Genomic DNA, 23,875 nt, shown 5'->3' on the forward strand with positions numbered 1-23,875 from the left:
CACACTGACAAATCCCAAATTAATAGGTCTAGCCCATAATTCTACCGACGTATTTCTAATAGCTTAATGTCAAGACAGCCCCTCAAAGTTAGCTTATCCAAAATTGAACCCACCATTGCTTTCCTACTAACTCCTCCTCCTCCAGTATTTGGTATCTCTGTGAATGGTCGTCAAACATCCCACCTTGTTTGAGAGCTATCCCCCAAACTCCTTTCCATCTTTCCTTCCCAATGCAAAATAACTTAATAAATCTAATTGATTCTACTCTTAAACATAGGAATACAATCTGTTCTTCCTTCCTACTTCATTCTAACAGCTGTTTGCTAAATTCAAGCCCTTACCACCTCTTGGTGGGATTCTTGCAGGAGGCTCCCAACTGGTATCTCACTTTCTGGTTGGTTACCTGGGATCCTCTAAGCTGTTACCATGAGAATTTAGAACCTAAACTGACTCTTGTATTTAATGATAACGAAGGTTGGGTTTCATAGAGCTGTGGGATAGGATGATGAGGACCCTTCCCTATTTCTCCTTTCTCCGTCCCTATCTCTTCTCTCTACACAACTCCCTCCCATCAACCCTAATTCCTTGGATCACTCTTTTATTCCTCAGATATTCTTCTGAGTTCTTCCATAAACAAACAATGCCATGGAGATGCATTTTCTGAAATATAGTTAAAATAAAATTAAAAGAAAGTTTAAATTTCAATTTATAGTGCTCTTCGTTTTAAATAATCTCCCTTTAAAGAAGGATGAGCCATATCAGAACATGCTAGGCTTTAATATGGGGGATCCCATCATGCATGAATGCTCAGATGTCCATCTGTTTATTTCCCAACACACTGTTTTCCTAAGGTCCATGGATTCTGTGGCATTTCTAATCATGTATTTTCAACATATAGTTGTGGCATTTTGTTCTTTTAACAACACATATGACAATTCATCTAGTTTTGAAATACTGTCATAAAGGGGAAACTACAAACTTTTCAACATTTCCTACATAGTTAATTCAGCTGTAACGTCATCTTTGCTTTGTACTTCATTCTAAGTATATAAAATATCTCATAATCTCTTACAGTATTGGGTCAATGCATTATTATTTTCAAGTGTTATTGTTCAAGAAAACTCAGAGAATGCTGACCTAGAGAACTCTGAGGTCCTCTGTTACTTCTAGAAATGTGTCGACTTTTTTGCTTTCAAAAGCATTTCTTGAATAGTCAGTTCTGGGGGATCATATGGTATTTATACTTCTCTGAGCATGTGCATTTATTTTGAGATAACTTATCTGTCTCTGCGAATGCTGTCAATACATCCCTCTTGGCACAGAAAGTTCTAGAAGGCAGGAAGCTTATGTGTGGTCTATTCTCATATCACATCTAGATCAATGATCTATTCAGGGCGACTGGGCGTCAGTTAACAAACACAAGGCAAACGAGATGCTGCAACAGCGTTTGTTACTGCTGATGTTACTATTAGACCACACCCTATGTCCTTACCCTTAGCCAAAGCCTCCCACCTCAAAGATGGAAGAGAAGTGGTCAATGAAAACAAAGGCTTGGTAGACAGAATCACGGTAGGAGCAGGTGTTGGGGTCCACTTGATTGAACCTTGATCATGGCTTTCCTGCTTCCTGACTATGTGACTGCTAGGTCTGTGTGCCTCAGTTTCCTATACCACCAGGGTGCTCATACCTTAATCTCAGAGTTGTTTTCAGCATGAAAATGGGGTATAAATGTGTATGTGTAACATACGTAAAGAGCTTAGCTCAGGGCCTGGCACATACAAATTTCTCAATAAATGGTAGCCACTGCTGACCGGAAAAAAATCACACAACCTAAACGTTGAGAGTTATCTTTTATTCAGGGACCTTACTGAGGACTGTAGCCTGGGAGACAACCTCTCAGATAGCTCTGAGGAACTGTTCCAAACAGGTAAGGGAGGAGCCAGAATATATATGAGTTTTTGCTGAAAACGAAAAAAAACCCAAGTAGTCGAACATCAGACATGTCAGTCGCTGATGGCCTGACGGAGGGCAGCATTCGTTGTTTACGGCAGTGGCGGGCAACACTTCTTTTTTTGTCCACACACTATGATTTGAACCACAGTACCCCCTGCCAGGTGTAACAGCCTCTTTCCCCACCACTTTTTTGGTAAGAAGTTGTGGAGTTATCTTTGTGTTAAACTAGTGTGCGTGGGAACCTTGAGTGCATTGATTTCATCAGCTGCTCTGATCACAGAGGGAATGCTAGCTCCGCCCCCGGGAATGTTGAAGATTCAGGTACAGCTGAAGAGATGACATCTTTGGTTCTGTAGGAAATGCCCCCAATGGTTGTGGATCTGCTCAGCTTCCCCTGGAAGGTACATGTCATGGTTGCCAATGTACTGATGTCACAGTATATCAGCTGAACACCTGTCCTTATATAACAAGCTCTCTGACCCTAGAAAAGGTAAGAGGAAGTTATTCATCCAATCCCTCAGTTTCTAGAAAGACTACTTCCCAGGGTGCAGTGATTGAAAAAGGGACGTGAAATAAATATACATTCTTACCCTTCTTCTCTATAAGCTGTCAGCTGAGTTTGAATCAGTAGAGAGATTGACTTATTAATAAATCTCTGGACCTGACACCTCTTGTTGAAAATGAGGCAATATGTTAATAAATGAGAAATGGAACCGTCTTTCTGTTTATTCCCTAACTGCTTTCTGTTCAGGACTCTGCAGAGGTTGGCCTGATGCTTTCAGCCAGAGGGGTCTCTCTGAGGCTGGTGAGGAAGGCTGACTTGAATTAGGTCAGATGCCTGTCTGCGTACTCTAGATGCAGATGGAGGGCCATTCTCTACAATTCTTGCTCCAGGAATCTGACAGCAGGCGCGAGACCATGACCCTTGCATGAAGATTTAAGAGCACACTGAACATTTCTCTTTTTTTTTTTAATTATTATTATTTTTTTGCGGTACGCGGGCCTCTCATTGCTGTGGCCTCTCCCGTTGCGGAGCACAGGCTGCGGACGTGTGGTCTCAGCGGTCATGGTTCACGGGCCCAGCCGCTCCGCGGCATGTGGGATCTTCCTGGACCGGGGCACGAACCCGTGTCCCCTGCGTCGGCAGGCGGACTCCCAACCACTGCGCCACCAGGGAAGCCCTGTAATCATTTTTGATTTAAACAAGCAATTATCTTTTAAGTGATTTAAATGATAAGAAATAAAAAATCTCTATATTGACCTACATAGTTAACTTTTCTGGTGCTCTGCATTCTTTCATGCAGTTTCAAATTTCTGCCTGGTATCTTTCTTTCTGTTTGAAGGGCTTTCCTTTAAAATTTCTCATAGCACTTTTCTGTTGTTGATGACTTTTTTCAATTGTTATATGTCTGAAAAAGTCTTTATTTCACATTCATTTTTGAACAATATTTTAACTGGGTAAAGAATTCTAAGGTGACTTTTTTGTTTGTTTTTTTTTTTGGTACTTTAAAGATCTTGTTCCACTGTCTTCTTGCTTGTTTCTGATGAGAAATCTGATATAATCTCTGTCTTTGTTGCTCTGTAGGAACACGGTTTTCCTCCCATGACTTTTTAAAGTTTCTCTTTATCACTTGATTATGGTGTGCCTTTTGGGGTACTTTTCTTCAAGCTCTTCATTGTCGAGTTTCACTGAGCTTCCTGGACTTGAGGATTTTATAATTTTCATCAAATTTGCAACATTGTGGGGCCATTGTTTTTTCAAATAACATTTTTCTGTCCCATTTCTAGCTCCTCTCCTTCAGAGACTCAAATTACATTTGTATGAGATACCTTGAAAATTTCCCACACCTCCCTGATGCTCTATTTTTTTCTGATTTTTTTTATTTCTGTGTTTCAGTGTAGCCTCTATTAACATACCTTGCATTTTTTTCATCTGAAATATTTTAGTTTTTAACTGTAGGAGTTCTCTTTGGGTCTTTTTTTGTATCTACCGTGTCTCTGCTTAACACTTTCAGTCTTTCATGTAGTTTTTTGAAACATATGAAACTCAGATATAATAGCTGATTTAATGTTTTCTACTAATTCTACCCTGTATGCCAATTCTGGGTCAGTTTTAATCGTTTGTCTTTTCACTAAGAGTAGTATTTTTCAGCTCTTTTGTATACTTGATAATCTTTGGATGTCAGGCAATGTTCAGTTTGACTTGCTAGATACTGAATATTTTTGTATAACTGTTCTTTATCCTCTGAATCAGTGTTAAGTTGCACTGAAACAGTTGGATTTTGGGGTTTTTAAAAATTTTTTTAGGTGTAACCAGAGCAGCATTTAGTCTAAGGTTAATTTATACTACTACTGAGACAAAATCTTTCTAAACAGCCTATATGACAACTCATGAATTATATCATTTTCTATTCTGAATAGTGGGAATAAGTACTATTCCTGGCCCTATATGAACTGTGATGATTATTCCCTCTCATCTTTTGGGGTGTTTCTTTCCTTGGCTTCAGATAATTTCCTCATAAGCATGAGCTGATCGGTACTCAGTTGAGAAACTGAAGGGACCTTCTGCAGATCTCTCTATGCAGTGCTCTCCTTGTTGGTACTCTGCTTTCTGAACTCTAGTTACCTTGGCTTTCCAGACTGTCAGTTCTGACCCTCAACTCAGAGCCACTGCTGGGCTCCATCTCTCTCTCCCTCCCAGTGCCGTAGCCTAGAAACACTCCAGGCAGTAAACTGGGGCAATCTCAGACTCTCTCCCATCTCTCAGAGTTCATTATCATTTATTGCCTGACGTCAGTATCTTGAGAGCTATTGGTTCATATATCTTGTGCAGTTTTTAATTGTTTTAGAAAGGAGGATAAATCTAGTCCCTGTTACACCACTTTGGCTGGAAGTGAAAATCAGAAAACCTGTTCTTCAAACACTTAAAATATGTCACAGACATTTCCTGTTTCTTAAATATGATTAGCCTACATCATTTCTGATGACTGCAAAGTATTTTATTATTTAGAAGTACCATAGATTATTTAATCAATTGTTCAATTTGTATATTTAGTTTTTTTCCCATTATTGTCCACAACACTACCAATGAGAGGCTAAATATTTTTGAACATCCATGATTTTTTCAAATATATTAATAGAAGACAAACTACCAAGTTAAAGTATTTTGATATAGACTTCCAAATTATCCTCTGGAAAACTTGTACCAGTTTCTGCATCCGTAATCTCCCCACACTTTTTGTCAGTATTGGATATTATAATTTTGTAATGTTTTTACAAATTTGATGAGTGAAAATGGTATTTATTGACTTAAATTTGAATTTCTCAATTACTTTTTGATGCCTTATATTCTATTGAAGCTTATTGAAAACTCCTATACCCTCTTTTTTGAACTGTCTGTTCATAACATTTGCCTATCTTAAAAATTAAGTTGTTTTCTTTCCTGTTAGTGATTTATAAAATATACTTGTATAGAATATAAATATTTGAGTGTGTATATATGCTAGATATATAAGCTATATATAAATTTTCAAACTTTCAAATATTTTCCTAGCCTTTTGCTTGCTGTCTGTTTATAATATATTCAGATGTAATGAAATTGATTTGATCTCTACTGTTATGGTTTCTATATGTATTATTGTGCTTAGAAAACCAATATTACTCCCACTTCATAATCAAATAAATATTATATTCTATTTGTTTACAGCTTTAAATTTTTTACTGTGTAATCTCTAATCCATCTGGAATTTAGTTTTTTCATCAGTTGAACTTGATTTTTCTATTGCTTGTAATATATTTTATAATGCTTATATTAAAACATTTACAGTGCTTGAATAAATCTAAAATGGTCTTAACATAATTTATTTAGTATCTATTCTTTCCCCCAGATTTGATATACTGTGTTTTTTTATCATCTTATGATAAGTTCTTAGGAATATTTAGATCTGTTTCTAGATTTTCCATTCTGTTCTATTAAACTGTCTCCTCCTGCGGCTGTTCCGTATTATTTTGTTTTGTTTTGCTTTTAATTTGTTTTTCTTTTTTGTTCCATATTATTTTAATTACCGAAACTTAATTGGACAACAGTAGGCCCAAGAGAAAACATGTGGAAGGATAAATCACCCATTCCCTTAACTTTTTACTGCTTTTTAACATTTCAGTGGCTGGTCTCAAACATTCCTGGGAAGTCAAGAAGCCATGCAGACATCAGGTAGAGAGCAGGCTTCACTTTCATAGCATTCAGGTTCAAATCCCACGTCCCCAGCTGACTAGCAGGTGGCCCAGCAAATACACTCACTTCTCTGTGGCACAGTTTCCTTACCTTGAGAGTGTGGGTGATAATAGTCCTTACCTTATTAGTTCATTATGGTGATGGTGATGGTGAGTATGGTGGATGGAACCAGTGCCTAGCACACATGAGCATTGCATAAAAAGTTAGTTTTGCTATTTTTATTTCTTTTTCATTTTAATTTTATAATTATTTTGTCAAAGTTCAAAATAATTATGATTTTTATTAATCGAGTCTTCTCTAGAAACATCATAGGATTCTCCTTTTACTTTTTTTGTGTCTCTTTTACATCTTTTTGTTGTATGTGTATATATATATGTATGATATTTATTCATGATTATATATACCTCGCACAATTGTATTCACATACACATTCTTAGAAATAGGGCTGACAGGAAATATGTGAGCATGTTTAAAATGATTATCCTAAGTATTACAGATAATATTCAGAAATACTCAAAATTTCTTCACCGAATATTACTCATAATAGTCAGAAATACATGATTTTTGAATTAGTCTGGCGCCCCAATATTCCATTGCTCTGTGCTTCAGACAAAAGTGTAGTGCCTGTTACATATTATGTGCTGTGTAACGCACAAGTATATTGGCAAATTGTTTTTTTCAATGTGTTATCAATTAGGGAAGTTGATTTCACGAGACAAATTTCATAGGACATTGAGAAAACAATTTTAAGCGGATGATGAAAGTGACTTCCTGAAAATGCATGACTGTGGTTTCTGTGAAATTACCTTTTTTTCCCTCCATAATCCTAATCCTCTTTCCTTCCTAAATCTAAATTTTCTTGGAATGCTTCAGAATATCTGGACTTGATCTCAGAAGATAATCTGAGAACAGGATTGGAGAATTTCAGCAAATGATACACACATTTAAATTTTTACCAACCCCAGATGGAAGCTTCTAGATTTCTAGGTTTTAGAAGACATAGGGCCATGAAAGAAAGTTCGACCTTTATTTAAACAGGAGGAATGAATGAGAACAGGACCGACAGTTGGGCCTTTCCTCTTAGGTTCTTACAGAGTTAGAAGGCAGGGGCTGTAATCGAGACCCCAGAGAAGAAAGGCCAGCACACAGGGGAGTATTGAGACCATAACCTGCACATCAGATGTCCTCTCACACTCTCACTGTGTTGGAAGCTAAAGCATTTGTGTGAGATTCCAGGGAGCAAAGGCTGCTAGACGAGACATCACATCAAGATGAGAACATTTCTGATCAAGGCAAAGACAGTCTGCCCAAAGTCATGGACTCCCTGCCCGAGCCACAGCCCCTGACCTCTGCTCTTCTGAACCCTTGGCTTTCCTCCTGTGACATCTGCTGCCTGTTTGCTGTGCTCCTAATACCCACAAGTGGGTCATCTCACTGCCCACAGAGACCTGTCCTCATGAGTCCTCTCAGATGCCCCTGCTGACCAGTATTTCAAAGGCAGCATGATGAAATGTTGCTTCCTGTGATAAAAACAGTTTGCTTCCTTCTGATACACAGGCAATGATCTGTTGAATATATAGAGTGAGCATGTAGCAGAGAAGAAACTTTATCTGATTAGACTAGGGAAGGAGTGTTTTTAAGAACAGTGGAACAATCTCTAACATAGGAAGTTGCCTCTGATAAGGGAAACCCAAGAGATACAGAGGAGCGGCTTCCTGACAACACAGATAGCAAAAGGCCTCTTAAGTAGGACTAGAAGTTGTATTTTTGAATGAAAGCCATTTCATGCTAACAAGGACCCCTGACTTCTACCTCCTGTCGATAGATTCACAAGGAAAATGGCGAGAGACACATTATCATCAGCTATTAGTAACCTACTGCTGTATAACAAATGACTAAAATTTGGTAGCCTAACCTATAAACACTTCTTATCTCACACATTTTCTTGATGGTCAGGGATCTGAGAGTGACTTACCTGGGTGGTTCTACTTCAGGGTCTTTCATAAAGTTGTGGTCAACCTGTTGGCTAGAAGTCGTCATCTCTGAAGACTTGAATGCACCTGGAAGACCTCCCTCCGAGCTCGCTCATGTGGCTTGTTGTCAGAAAGCTCTGGTACCTCTCCATGTGGAGCAGTCATGGGGCTGCTCAACACATGGCTTCTCGGAGACACAGTGATTCTAGAGAGAGAGCCCTGGACGGCAGCCACATGCCTTTTATAACCTCATCTTGGAGGTGGCATGTGATTACTTACTCCGTGATTTACTGGTCACGTCGACCTCCCTAGTACGGAGTGGAGAGGACCCTGCAAAGGTGTGAACAACAGGAAGCAGGGATTATTGGGGGCCATCCTGGAGCCTGGCTGCCACACTTGCTAAAGGTGCTTTTTATTGGGATCTCACAATTTCTAGAGACTCAGTTGCTCATCCTTTCGTTTAAACTACTCAAGTCTGGCAGGGAACACATGAACCTTGAACCCTGTTGAAACATGGAGGGAGCTAAACATATTTTATAAAAGCCATTGACTAAACATTTTCCATTCTTTGTTGTTGTTGTTTTGGAGGAGGAGACATGTGTGTGTGTGTGTGTGTGTGTGTGTGTGTATGTGGGAGAGAGAGACAGAGACGGGGGAAGGAAAGGGAGAGGGAGAGAAAGAAAGAGAATGTAAAAAAATCTAATTTTTCAGATCAAAATTATTTTTTCTTCCAGTTGACATATGGCTTCGGCATAACTCTTATTCTTCAATTCCCAAAGCAAGCACCTCTGTGAACTCTCAGCTAAACACAGACTTTTTTGGGGACTATGGGATAGGAGTACGAAGGAAGGGACAAAATACTAGCTTTTGTGCTTGGTTTTAAGTTTAAATTTCTCAAAAAGAGACAGAGAGTACTGCAAGCCAAAATCTTTGACTTATACAGACTCATTAGGATGCGTAGAAGTCAATTATTGAAGACAATTGCTTCAGAAAGTCGAGAATATAGAAACTCCTGAAAATAGAAAGCTTGTTACCTCTTTATGTGATCATAAACGATCTGAAAGAACTTTCTATAGTGTGACTATGAAATAAGGTCGAGTTTTTATTTCCTGTTAAATCTGATGAAGAGGACCGTGACCCAGGTTGAAGGGTGAGGCAGAGACATACAGAGCTCATCTCACAAGGAGGGAAAGTTTGTGGTTCTGTATTAGATTTGATTCTAGTTTTCTGGGGTAAAACATTAATCCTACAATCTTCTCTTTTTCACAGATGCTGAGATTCCTTTATAAGCTATTTGGACACCTGTATTTATAAGGTTTTTCTGATTTTCAAGAAACTCTTTCCTCCTTGGGGGAGTGAAGCAGCAAGTCTTACTGGTGAACATATTTGGTGAGTTGTAGTAACCAGGTAAGAGGAGAGAAGGTGCTAGCAGGGGAAAAGCTCTCATGGGGAGGGGAGGAGAGCAAAGGCGGATGTGACAGAAAAATGAATTTGCAATCTATAGCCTCAGCTTCTTTCTAAAAGGGAGCAGCTTTCATAGCTGCCTAGCACCATGGGGGATTTGGGGTGTTCACATCTGGGGACAGACACTGAGGAGAAGTGAGAGGCTTCTGAGCACCTCTGGGAGGGAAGGGGTGGTGATCACCAGGTGCAAGAGGGGAGGAAGGATAGGAAGCTGTGAGATACTCCAGGTGATGTACACATCGTTAGCTTGGTGCCCCACATTTCAGAACTGTTGGTGTACGTGGATTTCTTGTGCAAGTTGGAGAAAGGGCGAGTCCCGGGTTGATGCTGAGCAGAACAGAGACGGGACTCCTGGGCACAGAAGCCTGAGGCAGAGACACCTCGAGATCAGGAGCCCCTGGAATTAGTAGACCTCATAGGGAAGACTCTGGGTTGTTATATGGTTGTGGAATTGGAAGTGGGTCTGAACTAATTATTCCTACTTCTCCAAGGCGCAAGGAAGGCCAGCTAACTTTTCCGTTTTGGCAGGTCAGTGAGATTTTTGACATTTAAAAGCTCCTTTTGGTTTGGGTACAGAGCTAAGATGTCCTCTCCACGTGGACGAAACCCACATGCAAACACAAATAAGCTCTTGTACACGGGTGTGCATGCACACACAACAAACACATTTCTGCCCTTCCAGCTGCACCAATCTGCTCTCATTTCAGACAAACAAGTTTGGCCAGTTTTGATCTTTCCTTTCATGTCATTGAATGGTGAGTTGTCACAGATGTTCTGTGCCCCCGTAGAAGCGTTGCCTTCCATTGGTTCTGGGTCACTTTTGTTTAGGAGAGTCACCTCCAAGAGGTACAGTCATTTTTAGTGGGTGTGGCCTGAGAGCAAATTATACGTGGGGTTCAGTGTCAGATCTTCGGGCGTGGAGAGAGATCCTCAAGGGAGCAGGCTGTGTCCCCTCCCAGGCTCACCCAGCTTCTCCCTGCCAGTTGGATGCATCAGCAAGAATCTCTGGATTCTACATTTTGCAGAGCCCTTGAAGACAGAAGGATAAAGAGGAACTTCCTGAAGCAGCCCATGGCTACGGAGACCCCTCTATCTTACATCAAATGTTCCCTTCTCTATTACAAAACCTCGTAGGCCTTGATAGATGCTGGCCTCCCTGGACTTCGCGAAATGTCTTGAACAGTCAATGGAAACATTGAAGATGCTGTTAGTCATCTTGGTAACAGTCAAGTACGTAAGTGCTGGTGCTGACAAACTCTTTGAAAGGCAGATTCCACAGCAGAGTTCTCTCTCTTTTTTTCTGGCCACCCCATTTAATATTGATAACCATACCCTTTGCACCAGAGCTTTAGAGAGGATGGAGAGCTTGGCCCAAGCTACACTGTCAGTGAGAGGAAAACCAGCTGTATCTAAAGGTCCTGCTCCGTCTACTATGTTAGAGAGTTCTTTGGCAGCTGGCATATCCTGATCATTTGGAAGTCACCAACAGTCTGAAAAAGAAAATCACGTACATGATTAAAGTCGGTTTATTCAGAATTCTAACAGGTGCAACGTGAGTCCACAAATCTGTATCACAGCCATCCAAGACAGGCCATCTGGAGACACATGGAAAGAGTCCAGTTATGGAGGCTTTGGATTCTGGCTTTACCTTGTACTGGCTCTTGCCTTGAGCAAGGTAGTTAACCTGCCTCTCTGAGCCTCCGGTAAGCCTCTGAGGAATGGCAGTGTCAGCGTGTGCAAAAATGTCTGCACACAGAGCCTGGCGTACGCTTGACTCACCCAGTCGTATCAGGTGTTTTCAGAACGTTGACGTGGAAGCATCAACAGTAGAACTTCCTAGAGAAAAGTGCCCTGTTCTCAGAGCTGCAGCTTTTGGGAAGTTGTAGCTGCCGACTCGCGCTCTGAGGGCGCTGAGTGACCTGCCACCGAGAGAGTGGAGGTTTCGCTGAGGAAGTCGCCCACGAGGGAGGTAAAATATGGACCTGCAGCTTCGTCAGAGACCTTTCGAGTAGAGAATGTGATGCAAACTGAAGTTGGTCTTTGCTAACAGTACGGTGAGTCAGTGTTAGCTTATCAGTAAGCTGGTTCCTGTGTCTTAACTGATAAGGAAAACGGGAGGTTTTAAGAGAAAGGTGGCCGTCGTATGTAGCACAGAGCTGTTAGAGAAATTAGTTTTTAGAGTTAACAAACTCTGTAGGTAGGAAGTTGAGGAAGAAAGAGCGCATCGGACTGATGGTAAGTGTCTTTCCTTGGGGTGTTTTTCAAAAATGCATTTATCTCAAAGGGAATGGAATTTGAAAACAAAACTGGGGGTTAAACTTAATCATTGCTCTCAATTTTCTGTTTATGAAAAAGGTAGTATCACCCCACGGGAAACCCAAGTTACAGACTCTTGAAGTCCTGTGGAGTCTTGTTTGTATGATGTGGAACTTTGCCTCGTGTAGTGGAAAATAAATGGGGGAGGATGGGCTTGGGAGGGGGCCTTGCAGTGGACAGTACATTCAAAGTGCCCATATGCCAGGATTCTTCTTGCTGGAATCCACTAAAGTCCAGAAGTGGAATCTGCTCAGACCGTGGAGAAGGGAAAAGTGCTTAGCAAGCAAGGAGCTGCGGGGCAAAGGGTATGTGGTATGGGGAAGAGAAGTCAGACCCTCAGGGCGAAGGAGATACAGGATGAAAAAGGAGAGTGACAGGTATGGGGAGCAGGGCTGCTGAGGGCCCATCTTTCTGGGGGAGTGGTGGGTAGGGAGGAATACCTGATTTAAGTTCACGCTTGGCGTTGGCACCTCCAGTTGACAGCTCCATTTCTTTCCTCTCTGAAGTCTCCCAACAAAGCGTGTAGAGTAAGATGTGGCAGAGCTGACCCCCAAAGACGTACCCCTGAGCGTCAGGGACAGAGACGTGGGAGGTGTGCTCCCTCTGGCTGCAACAGTTCTCTCTCTGTTTTTCTTTTTTTTGGCCACCCCATGTGGCATGCGGGATCTTAGTTTCCCGACCAGGGGTCGAACCTGCGACCCCTGCGGTGGAAGCATGGCTTCTTAACCACTGGACCGCCAGGGAAGACCCCTCCTTTTTTCTTTTTTTGCAGCCGTTCTTGAGGCCAAAAATACTCATGTGTCATTGCCCCCAAATCTCAATATGGACCTTGTTATCCCCTTTCTGCTATTCTATGTACAGTATGTGAGAGAAAGCTCTGACTTACACAGAACTGCACTTAATCCCTGCCGATGACTTACCGATGACTCTAGGCCACTCATCTGACCTCTTTAATTCCTGTATTCTTTACCTATAAAACCAGCATCTTAGTACTAATACCAAGCTAAGAGGGTGGTTCCTAAAGATTAAATGGATGTAAAGTAACAGCACCGCACCTAGCTGTCAGCAAACGCTTAATAATGTCAGCCATCGTCATTATTTTTTACCTTTCCTGCTCTGGGAACCTTCGTCTCTGTGCCCTGCTGGCAGCATGCCGTGGCCGCTGATTTGAATTACAGGACCCCCAGCGGGACATTGGGTTGTCTCTGCTCTTGAACAGGTTGTATAGATGAGGACGTTTCTCCCTCTATGTCTGAAGATGTGGACTAATAGCTCAAACAGATCTGGGACGTCTTTGGTTTTCAGATTCCTGCTTTTCCATCAGGAGAACTCTTCATATATGTCCTTTAAAATGTTGGTCCTATGATTATGAGGGTCCATAGTTCTCTGCTCGCCCCTCCACACTTCCCAGTTTTCTGTGAATGCAGAGATAGAAAAGTGCAAAGGAGAGGATCTCCAGAGATTTGGGTAACATTGATATCCAAGGGGTATCCAAGGGATACCAATACCAGCTCTGAGGTAGGGGCAAGCTTGGGTGTTGGGGGGAGAGGAAGGAGAAAAGTGTGGAATGAGGGTGGGACACATAGAAGACCTGAATCAGAGAAGTGTGAAGGGTGGCAGACCATGGAGGGCCTTTTAGTCCATTATAGAGACTTTGGTTTTCACTGAATAAAAGGAGAGGTTCGAGGAGAGGAGTGGTTAAAAGGATCATGCTGGTTTCTGCTTTGAAAATAGATTCTAAGGGGGCAAGGGAAGGACCAAAGAGACTAATTCAGAGGCTACTGCAATGATCCGGGCAAGAGATGGTGGTAGCCTGGACCACCAGTGAGTGTCATGAGCAGGGGTCACGTGGTTGAGCTCTGAATAGGAAAGTAGATTCAGTGGGACTTGCTGATGGTTTGGATGAGATGTGTTGGAGACAGAGGCATAAAGAAACCGCCATGGATTTTGATCTGAGCAGTTGTAAAGATGGAGTTGCCATCAACCAAGATGATAAGGGCTGTTGGAAGGGCAGATTTTGGTGTGAAGAACAGGAATAAGTCTTGACAGGTTAATTTGGAGACATCTAGGATACAGATAACTGGAGGGTCAAGTCGGCAGGTGCGTATTTGAGTCTGAAGTTCAGGGGGATAGTCTGGACGGCAGGTTTCACTTTGAGAGTAGAATCCGCATATAGCTGAAGTCTACAACCGGGAAAGTGGATGACATCACATGAGGAATGAGTGTAGACAGAGAAGAAAAGAGACTCAAGGACTGAGCCATGCAGTGGTGGGGAAAAGAGGAGATGTGAAGAGCAGCCAGCGGTGTCCTGAAGAAGGACGGGGAGAAACTGTTCCACTGGGACAGAGGCCGCTCAGAGCTCAAGGCAAGATGAAAACTAAGCACACACAGTGGTTTTAGCAATTACGTGGAGGTAATTGGTGGCATTGACAACGGCAGGATGCCATTGCAATCCTAGTAGTTATTAACAGAATTGAAATTTAAAGAAAGAAGCGATGCGGTGTTTCCAAAGTGGGTTCAGATTCTATAAGGTTATTTGCAAATCAAGCAAACAAACAAAACAAAATGAGAAACAGAAATGAAGAAAGAAAGGACTCTAAGAGAAACTTATTTTAACTTACGCTAAATTCTCAGCACTTCCGCAGTGATTTACACACAGAGATGCAAATTTATCTGTTTGGGAAAGATGAATATCTCTCCCCAGGGAAGCTTTCCAGTGAAAATAAGCAGTTGCTCTTTTGTAACCTCATGATCTATCTATATACTTTCACTCTTGAAGATCTCATCTAGTCTGGTGGGTTTAATTTTATCTATACACTGACATATTCCAAATTTATATATATCTGGATGATACATCTCTAGCCCAAATGTGTCTCCTGAACTTCAGAAGCAAACAGCCCGCTGGTATCTTGACATCTCCAGTTGTATGCCTAAGAGATATGCCAAGCTGAATATGTCCAAAACTGCTTGACTCTCATTCCAAAACCTGTTCCACATCCAGTCCCCCATCTCAGTAAATAGCAACCCCCTATGCCCCGTTGCTTGGGCAAAAGTCTTGAAGTCGTCTTTGGCCACTGTCTTTCTCTCCTACCCTATACCTTGTTCATCAAGAAATTCTGTCAGCAAACCTCAAAATACAGCCAAAATCCAACCTTGTCTCACAACCTACACTTCCACAGCCTGGTCCAAGCCACCATGTCTCTCATCTGGGCCATCACAAAGCCTCCTATCTTGCTTTCTTCCTCATCCCTTGCCCTCCTGAAGGCTATTCTCAGCACCCAGAGCCTTCTTGCTAAAACCCACGTCAGGTCCTGCCATTCCTTGGCTTGTTGCCTCCTGTGGCTCCCACCTCTCTGAGCCAGGACCAAAGTGCTTAAGCTGACTCACGAGGCCGTGCACGATTTGGTCTCCGGACCTCTCCGAGCTGCTCTTACTTCCCTGCCGTCTTTCTCCACTCGAGTCACGGGGCTCCCTGCTGCTCCTCAGACACAGCAGGCGTGCTTCTGCCTGGGCTGTACTTCGACTGTTTATCAGATGCCACCTTCCTAGTTGGCCTTCCAGGTCACCCTACCTAAAACTGCACACCTCTCCAATCCTCCTTACTTCCCTCCTCTGATTTCTTTTTCTCCCTGAATGTATCACCATGTAAAACCTTTCATAAATACTTTTTACTTATTTATATAAATATCGTCCTCCTTCTCCACTAGGCTGAAAATTCCACATGGGCAGGGATTTCTGTCTTCCTCTGTTCTGCGTGGTATTTGGGGTGATGAAATTGTTTTAGAACTAGATAGAGGTATTGGTTGCACAACACTGTCAACGTACCGAATGTCACTGAATTGTCACTTTAAAATGATCAATTTTTGTTATGTGAATTTAACATCAATAAAAAAAAATTACTGAGCAGCAAAAAAAGAAAAGGAAATTGAATAGTCAGGCTAAGTCTTATTGAGAAGGTGCCATAGGAGCAACGACTTGAGGAGGTGAGAAAGTTAGCCTTGTAGGTAATTGGAAGGAGGCGTCCAGACAGAAGGAAGAGTGAGTGCAGAGTACTGGCTGTACATTCAAGGAGGACCCAGGAGCCAGGACTGGAAAGGAGGACCCTGGTGACCTCATATAATGTGGGCACCATAGCTGCTGTAAGGGTGTTGGCGTTTCCTCTGGGTGAAGTGGAGGCGCATATGATTTGACTTAGGTTTTAACAGGATCTCTGGAGCCTCTGTATCAGGAGTAGTCTGAAGAGGGGCACTTGTGGAAGCAGAGAGAACAGTTAGAAACTATTTTTAAAATCCAGGTGAGAGATAATGGTGGCTCGGATGGGGACGTGACCGTGGAGGTGGGGCCGGGGGGATGGGGGATGTCATTGTAGGTAGGATGTACTTTGAAGATGAAACTATTAGGATGTCCTGATACATGAGGAAGAGGAGAGCCAATCATATATGGAGAGTTTTGGCTTGAGCAACTCTCAAGGGGGAAGATGGAGTTGCCATCACTGAGACAAGGAAGATTGTGGGAGAAGTTTTTCTTAGGGGCGAGGGAGCGGAGGAAGGTTGGAGGGTTATATCTCCAGTTTAGTTCTGAAGATATAAAGTCTCTGTTAATTCCAGTTTGTCCTTGAATATATACAAGTTGCTTCTAGTTTTTGAAGGGGAGAATTGGCTGAGGCCAAAAGAAGCATGGAGGGAGGGAGATAAATGCTGAGTGCCCCAAGAGTTTGGAGCGTGGCAAAGAAGCAGCAAAGAGATAAAAGTGTAACCAAAGGAGACACAGTGGGTAGACTGGGCCCAGAGCCTTTTCTGGAGATGCAGGGCAGACCACCTAACACTACACAGGATCTGCCCCCATATGTCACAGGTTTCATGCACATTTTCATCAGGAAAGACAGAAGGAAAGTGGTGTCTAAAATGCTCTCTAATGAAATGAGGGGGAAAAAAATCCATTTGCTTATCATCAGAATTATTGAGTGAGAACCTGACTCACTTAAATTCGCAAAAGTTTAATAGGACAAGTATTTCCTCGTTTTCACATGTTTACAGTAAGACCAGGCTACAGATGGCCAAGCTCTGCAGTGTGTTGACATCGTATCTCCATTTAGCTATGACACCGGCCAAAACAAATTTATAAGCCTCACAGGATATCTTCTAAGTTATGAAATACTTGGGTGCCACGTTGCAAATGCAAGCAGCTAGATGTTCCTCTGGCAAATAAAGGTTTTGTTTTTTGTTTGTTAGTGGAAATGTCAGAGAATTAGATTATATGTGGGGACATGCAAGGTTTCAAAACTGTAACCCCCAAACCAGAAAAAAACGTATGGCCAAATTAGGTTAGATTAATTTTGAAAATGAAGAGGAATTCTGAGGAGTCTTAAAAAGACGATATCTGCCAATGAAACCAGCAGGCACTGGAAGACTTCTGCTTAACTTGGCAGAATTCATACCTGCCCAAGGGCTTGGGTTTAGTTAGTTATTAGAAGCCCTTGTCTTGCTAAGTTATTATAAACTATGACACTTTTACGCTGGATGGTGGCATAGTGGTTAGAAGCCAGAATTGTCTGGTTCTTTACAGAAAAGAGGCTTAAAGGAAATTAGAGCCGCTTATTTTGTTTAATCTCCCAGTCACAATCATAAGAAGGAAAGCTTTACCACTCTAATCTCTCTCTCTGTTTTTGGTTGATATTAGAAAAAAAAAAAAAGCCTTGTCTTTGAGGTTCAGCAAGTCTGGTTTCAAACCCAGCCACAACTGGGTGAGCTTGGTCAAATTATTTAACCAGTCTCGTCCTTGGTTTTTTATTTTAATCTGTAAACTTTGAATGATGCTTATGCTAAGTACCATGCAGTATTTTACTTTGAATGAAAGGACTTCATTGCTGAATAATGGACTGAATTAAAACAATAGCTTTTATTTATCGTAATAGCTAGACTTTATTAAATGCTTCTGCAAGATGTCATGATTATGATATTAAAACTCTAACTGAAACCTTATTTAAAACTAAGAAATCAAGGTAACTGTGGCCTCATCTAAATGAATAAATGTCTAAATTTAATTTCAAAATTTTAAGATGTTTTAGGGTACAAAATACAAGTTCGTATTCAAGTGTAAGAAAGTTCCAGTGGGTATCATTTTACTTAGAAAGAGAAAAACAGATATCGTGTATTAACGCATATATGTGGAATCTAGAAAAATGGTACAGATGACGTTATCTGCAAAACAGAAATAGAGACACAGACATAGAGAACAAACATATGGATACCAAAGGGGAAAGGGCGTGGTGGGATGAATTGGGAGATGGGGATTGACATATATACTATGTATTAAATAGATAACTAATGAGAACTTGCTGTATAGCACAGGGAACTCTACTCAATGTTCTGTGGTGACCTAAATGGGAAGGAAATCCAAAACAGAGGGGATATATGTATACGTGTAGCTGGTTCACTTTGCTGTATAGTAGAAATTAACAGAACATTGTAAAGCAACTGTACTCCAAAAATGTTAATTAAAAAATGTTTATCTAGGGCTTCCCTGGTGGCGCAGTGGTTGGGAGTGCGCCTGCTGTTGCAGGGGACACGGGTTCGTGCCCCGGTCAGGGAAGATCCCACATGCCGCAGAGCCTGCGCGTCCAGAGCCTGTGCTCCGCAACGGGAGAGAGGCCACAGCAGTGAGAGGCCCGCGTACTCCAAAAAAAAAAAAGAAAAGAAAAAAATGTTATCTAGAGCTTACAGTGTCCTGGGCACTGTTCCAGTCTTGCCTGCTCCTGACTCTGTGGTCTCAGTGCCAAAACTCATGATCTTGACAAGTAAGTCAAGAATAGCAATGAACAGATCTAATTCCTTGAAGTGACGCCAAACATGGTGGTGCATCTCCCAGCAGTGACCAGGCTTTGCATCTCTTCCTCTGAGAGCACACGACTGGTGTCCCTGCAGGTAGGGATGCCTGTTCAAGAACACTGCCAACCACAGGGGAGTGGGGAGAGGGGGATGGTACGGTCAACTGGTTCCAAAAACCTACTAGAATTATTCTTTGGCTGTACCTCCTCTCTTGACCTTCTTCACCTGGTGGCAGGATGATTTAGTGGTCAGGAGTCTAGCCTTTGGAGCCAACCTGCTTGGGTTCAAATTCTGGTTCCTCCTCTTAGCGTAACATGACTTGGACGGTTTGCTTACCCTCTCCGTGTCTCAGTGCCCTTGTCTGTAAAACGGCCGTAATAATGGTAGTGCCTGCTTCATTGGGTGCTTATGGGAATGAAGGAGTTAATACATGTAAGTCATTTAGAACTGTATCTGGCATGGAGTGAGTTCCAGAGAAGGCTTAGCTTTAGTTGTTATATTATTGTACGGGTCTGGAATTAGTCCCTGAATCCTTCTGGGGTGTGGTGAGTTTTAAAAGTAAGTCGAATTTACCCATGATCGACTCATACCCGCTCTTCCTAGCTAAAAGCGAATCTTGCGGTTAGCATTTGTTTTACATGGAGCCCAGGAGTTGAGGGTTATGATTTTCCTTGTCATTCCCCTTAAGGCAGCCTTCGTACTCAAAACTTCCCTCTATTTCTCTGAACTCCTTAGAAAAACTTCTTTTTCCCATCCAAGAGCCCCGTAGGGACTTAAATCTGAGGATCTGGAATCTGTTTTTGGATGAGACTGTGTCAATTCTGGACCCTAAACAGAACATTTGCAAAATCCCATAAAGTCCTGTTTACTTCTCATTGCTTTTGCCCCCATGCTGCTTTTGAAACTCTCTGCACCGAAGCTGCTGTAACTGGCCGCGCCTTCCTAACTAGTGTCTGCCAAATGAAGTGTCAAAGGAGTATCCGGAAGAGCAGTCTCAAGGGCCCCAAGGTTTCCAGATCATTTGGAACTCAGTGTAATAATATCAGTGCGATAAACAACGAGCATTAGCTTGAGTAACTGATGCTAAAACAGGGAGATGATTTGATTACTTTTCCTAAAGGATTGTTCAACGTTGTCCTTACATTTAAATATTTATGTACCAAGGTCAGAGTTCTTGGTACATGACGCACCAGCGCTTTTGAACAAGTCATGAATTTTGGCTAGAAATCAAATTTCAGGGTGGGTGGAGAGGTGAGTTGAAGGATGTCTTTGAGCATCTCCCCTTTAAAATAAAAGAGAGAGTGCAAGGGAGTAGTCTGCAGGGAAGGAGCTACAAGATCTGGAAACTATTCACAGCTCAGTCATTCACTTGAAATTCATTCCTCCTGCCCTTCAGTTTGGGTAAGCATCAATTACTTATCTAAAATCTGTAGTAAAAACTTTTCCAGACACGTAATAAGGAAAGTATCAACAATTCATGTTTAGAGGAAATGTGCTTTCTGAAAATATATTAAGAGTTGTTGTATTCATTCTATACTTGTCAGTTTCTGTATTGGTTCCATCTCTCTCCTCACTTTTTAAGAAAAAAATGATATGGTTAAGTTATCCTTTTGCTGAAAGAAAAAGTATGTCATTATTTTTCACAGACCTTCAACTCTTCTTAGAAAGCTTTTGGCGAATCTTGGGGATAAGCAGGGGCAGGGACACATTTCTGAGGGTTTGGTATAGTGTCTAGGGCAACTAGTTGATGACTGTTTTACGCATCTAAACTTTCCTATATTCCTTCGTTGCTTTGGGATGACCGTTTGTTTGCCTGTGTGCTTGAGGGTAGGCGGGAGTCATGTGTGTGTACACACAGCTTCCAGCCTGTGTGGATGTCTGGGTTTCATATCTGCATTTATAATATTGTATTTTCTAAGGTCTGTTGAATTTTATAATTTTCTTTTTTTTCCAAAATAGAAACTCATTTTCTTTCCTCTTAATTTAGCTTCGGTACATTCTCACGAGACGGTGATATAGCATGGCTGTCGTAAGCCCTGCGTGGTCCAAAAGTCCAGTAGGAATAAATGTAATGATGCATGTCTGAAGTCTGCTCCTGTACATATTTATACATATTAAAGATCTGTTCATGAATAATTTTCCTGGGCGGTATTGAGCAAGTAAAAATCATGGCTGTAAATATTTTGCTTGTGATTTTGTCTGACTTATTTTTTGGTATCTTTCTGTCAGAGATACTGACAACTCTTTCCAACTGTAAATCGTAGGGAATACCATCAACCACCTAGAGGGGAGCCTCACCATCGTATGTCACAGATCTGACTTGAATCATCTTGAGAACTGGTTACCAACACTTGCTCTAGATTGAGAAACTGAGAATGAGACTTTGGGTCTTGGTAATTCCAGCAATTCTCATACCTTCCACATCAGCTACATTTAGTAAGTATTGCTTTTGAACTGACATTTAAAATTTTTTTCATTAAGTAATTCCAAGAACATTTGCCTAGTTTTAAATTGCCTGCTTCCAATTGCCCTAGCTGAATGGTAACCTAGAAAATTCATTTATGCTTTGCAGTCATTCTTCATCACCAATCTATCAGGACATATATATATGTGTGTGTGTGTGTGTGTGTGTGTGTGTGTGTGTGTGTGTGTGTGTGTGTGTGTGTGTGTGTGTGTGTGTGTGTGTCCATAAAAATATAGCATAATTTTAATTTTACATATTCAAATACATCAAAATTTAATACGGTGCCTGCACGTAGAAGGTATTGACAGCATTTGTTGACTGACAACACACTTTGTGTAGATGACATGGATGCTTGCCTTTGGAGCAATGTGAAGGATCTAGCTCCAAATTAAGTCACTAATCTGTGTATCCATTAGAATATTTCCTAAAAGATCTTAGATCATTTACTTATTCTTTCTCAAAGTGTGACCAGTTTCTAAATTTAATCCTAGAAGGGGATATTTAGAATACAGAAATTGTAATCCTCTTTATATGATCACTTCAGGATGATATTTATACATATTTTTTATTTGCAGGCAAATCATCTTGGGGCCTGGAAAATGAGGCTTTAATTGTGAGATGTCCCAGACAAGAAAAATCTCGGTACCCTGTGGTCTGGTATTACTCAAAAACCAACAAACATATTACCACCCAGAGAAGAAGTCGTGTAGTTGCCTCAGGGGAACGTCTTAAGTTTCTCCCAGCCAAAGTCAGTGATTCCGGATTTTATACTTGCATTATCAGAAGGTATTATCCAGTCCTGTTCCTTTGTCTTTAAGAGTTGATGGTCTGAGCTGCCTCACTTCTCTTCTCTTTCTAGACCTCTCTGCAGAAGTTGAATTTATAAAGTGATTGGAATAAAACAGCACCTGAGGAACACCATCAGGTTGGGCTTTAGGTGATGGTGAACTCTCTGGATGTATAATGACAGGGTCTAACTTGTAGCCCAATTAGAAAAAAGACCTAGCTTTTCTAGTGACCAGGAAAACTGAGAGCAGTTGCTCACGTTGGGCTCCAAATCAGAACAAACCAGCAGCCTAGATGTGGGGTGTCAGGAGGCTTATGATGGGTGTAAAAGGGGGGTCATCTGTGCCTCCCACGTGAGGGGCAAACCCAAGAAGTTTACCTGAGACTGGGGGCCCACAAGTCCCTCACTCTACATGTAAATTGCCAACTCTTGTGATTTTGTGCCTGTTTGGTACGTGCAAGATGTCAGATGAACTAAGTCAAAAGGCAAGATGGGTACAGTTAGGTGCCTAGGTTCAGCGTTAGTTTCAAAGTCACGGTGTGTCACTAGTTAGCTGTGCATTGCTGGTAAGTTACTTCTCCATCCTTGTTTCCTCATCTGTAAAATACACGTGATAGTAGAACCCACTTCAAAGCATGGCTATGAGAATAAAATGAATGATACACAGTAAACTCTTAATAAATACTAATTATCTTTATTATATCAGGTCTCGGTGTTACAGCACATACAGTGTATACAGAAATGGTGAGGGAATCATTTTAAAGGCTACTGTAGGGGTTGCGTTTTACCTAAAATGTAACAAAAAGCATTTAAAACTCTAGATTTTAATGATTATTTTAGAAGAAGAACCACTATCTGTCAATTGTTTTAGGAAGAAAAGCAATATTAGGTAAAAGTTAGAGCTGGGTTAAGTTATTTCATAATGCTAAGTGACTTTTTAAAAAATTGTTTGATTTATTTTAATAGTCCTACCTCCAATAAGACTGGATATGTGAATGTCACCATTTATAAAAAACAACCAGGTTGTGATATTCCAGACTTTCTGATATATTCAACAACATCTGGATCAGAAAGAAATTCCAAAATATATTGTCCTACAATTGACCTCTACAATTGGACAGCACCTGTGGAGTGGTTTAAGGTAAAAGGAAACGTGCAGGAAATAGATGAAAATTACGCCATCAAAATAGGTGGAGGGCTTCCCTGGTGGCGCAGTGGTTGAGAGTCCGCCTGCCGATGCAGGGGACGCCGGTTCGTGCCCCGGTCCGGGAGGATCCCACATGCCGCGCAGCGGCTGGGCCCGTGAGCCATGGCCGCTGAGCCTGCGCGTCCGGAGCCTGTGCTCCGCAGCGGGAGAGGCCGCAACAGTGAGAGGCCCGCGTACCGCAAAAAAAAAAAAAAAAATAGGTGGAAGTAAAGAATTCCTGAAAGTGGACTGGAACTTTTCATTTCAGAATTGTGAAGTTCTGCAGGGACCCAGGTACCGAGCACACAAGTCGTTTTTGCTGATTGACGATGCAAACAGCAGGGACGCTGGTGATTATACATGTAAATTTATGCACAATGAAAATGGAGTCAATTATACTGTGACTGCAACCAGGTCATTCACAGTTATTGGTAAGCTACTGAAGTTAACAAAATGCGATACTTGGAACAAGATAACGTGACACAAATTGTGTCCTCCTTGTTGATTTGCCGGTACTTCATGCTCCTCCCCAAACTTCCTCCTGACTCATCTTACGTGTATTCCCTAATGTGACGCAAAGAGATTTTCTAAATGCACTATCAAGATTTAAGACATTTGGGAGGGAAATTATGCTGCTAATCCAAAGCCACATCTGTTCTGTCCTCTGTGGCTTA

At 41.6% G+C, this 23,875-nt stretch overlaps 1 protein-coding gene across 6 annotated transcripts in view; it reads left to right on the forward strand.

The window, feature by feature from the left end:
• IL1RL1 (interleukin 1 receptor like 1) overlaps positions 1-23,875 on the forward strand; it is a 43,244-nt gene that overhangs the window by 6,530 nt on the left and 12,839 nt on the right. For 2 of the 6 annotated variants that reach the window (XM_024743820.1, XM_024743818.1), the window contains exons 2-7: positions 9,427-9,546; positions 10,647-11,675; positions 21,029-21,200; positions 21,804-22,014; positions 22,982-23,156; positions 23,470-23,632. In XM_024743820.1, coding sequence (XP_024599588.1) covers positions 21,140-21,200; positions 21,804-22,014; positions 22,982-23,156; positions 23,470-23,632 — 610 coding nt within the window. In that variant the 5' untranslated portion in view covers positions 9,427-9,546; positions 10,647-11,675; positions 21,029-21,139. The other 4 variants (XM_024743824.1, XM_024743819.1, XM_024743821.1 and 1 more) reach the window with 4 other exon arrangements.

Source organism: Neophocaena asiaeorientalis, unplaced genomic scaffold (assembly GCF_003031525.2).
Source record: "Neophocaena asiaeorientalis asiaeorientalis breed wild unplaced genomic scaffold, Neophocaena_asiaeorientalis_V1.1 scaffold114, whole genome shotgun sequence".
Lineage (NCBI taxonomy): Eukaryota > Metazoa > Chordata > Mammalia > Artiodactyla > Phocoenidae > Neophocaena > Neophocaena asiaeorientalis.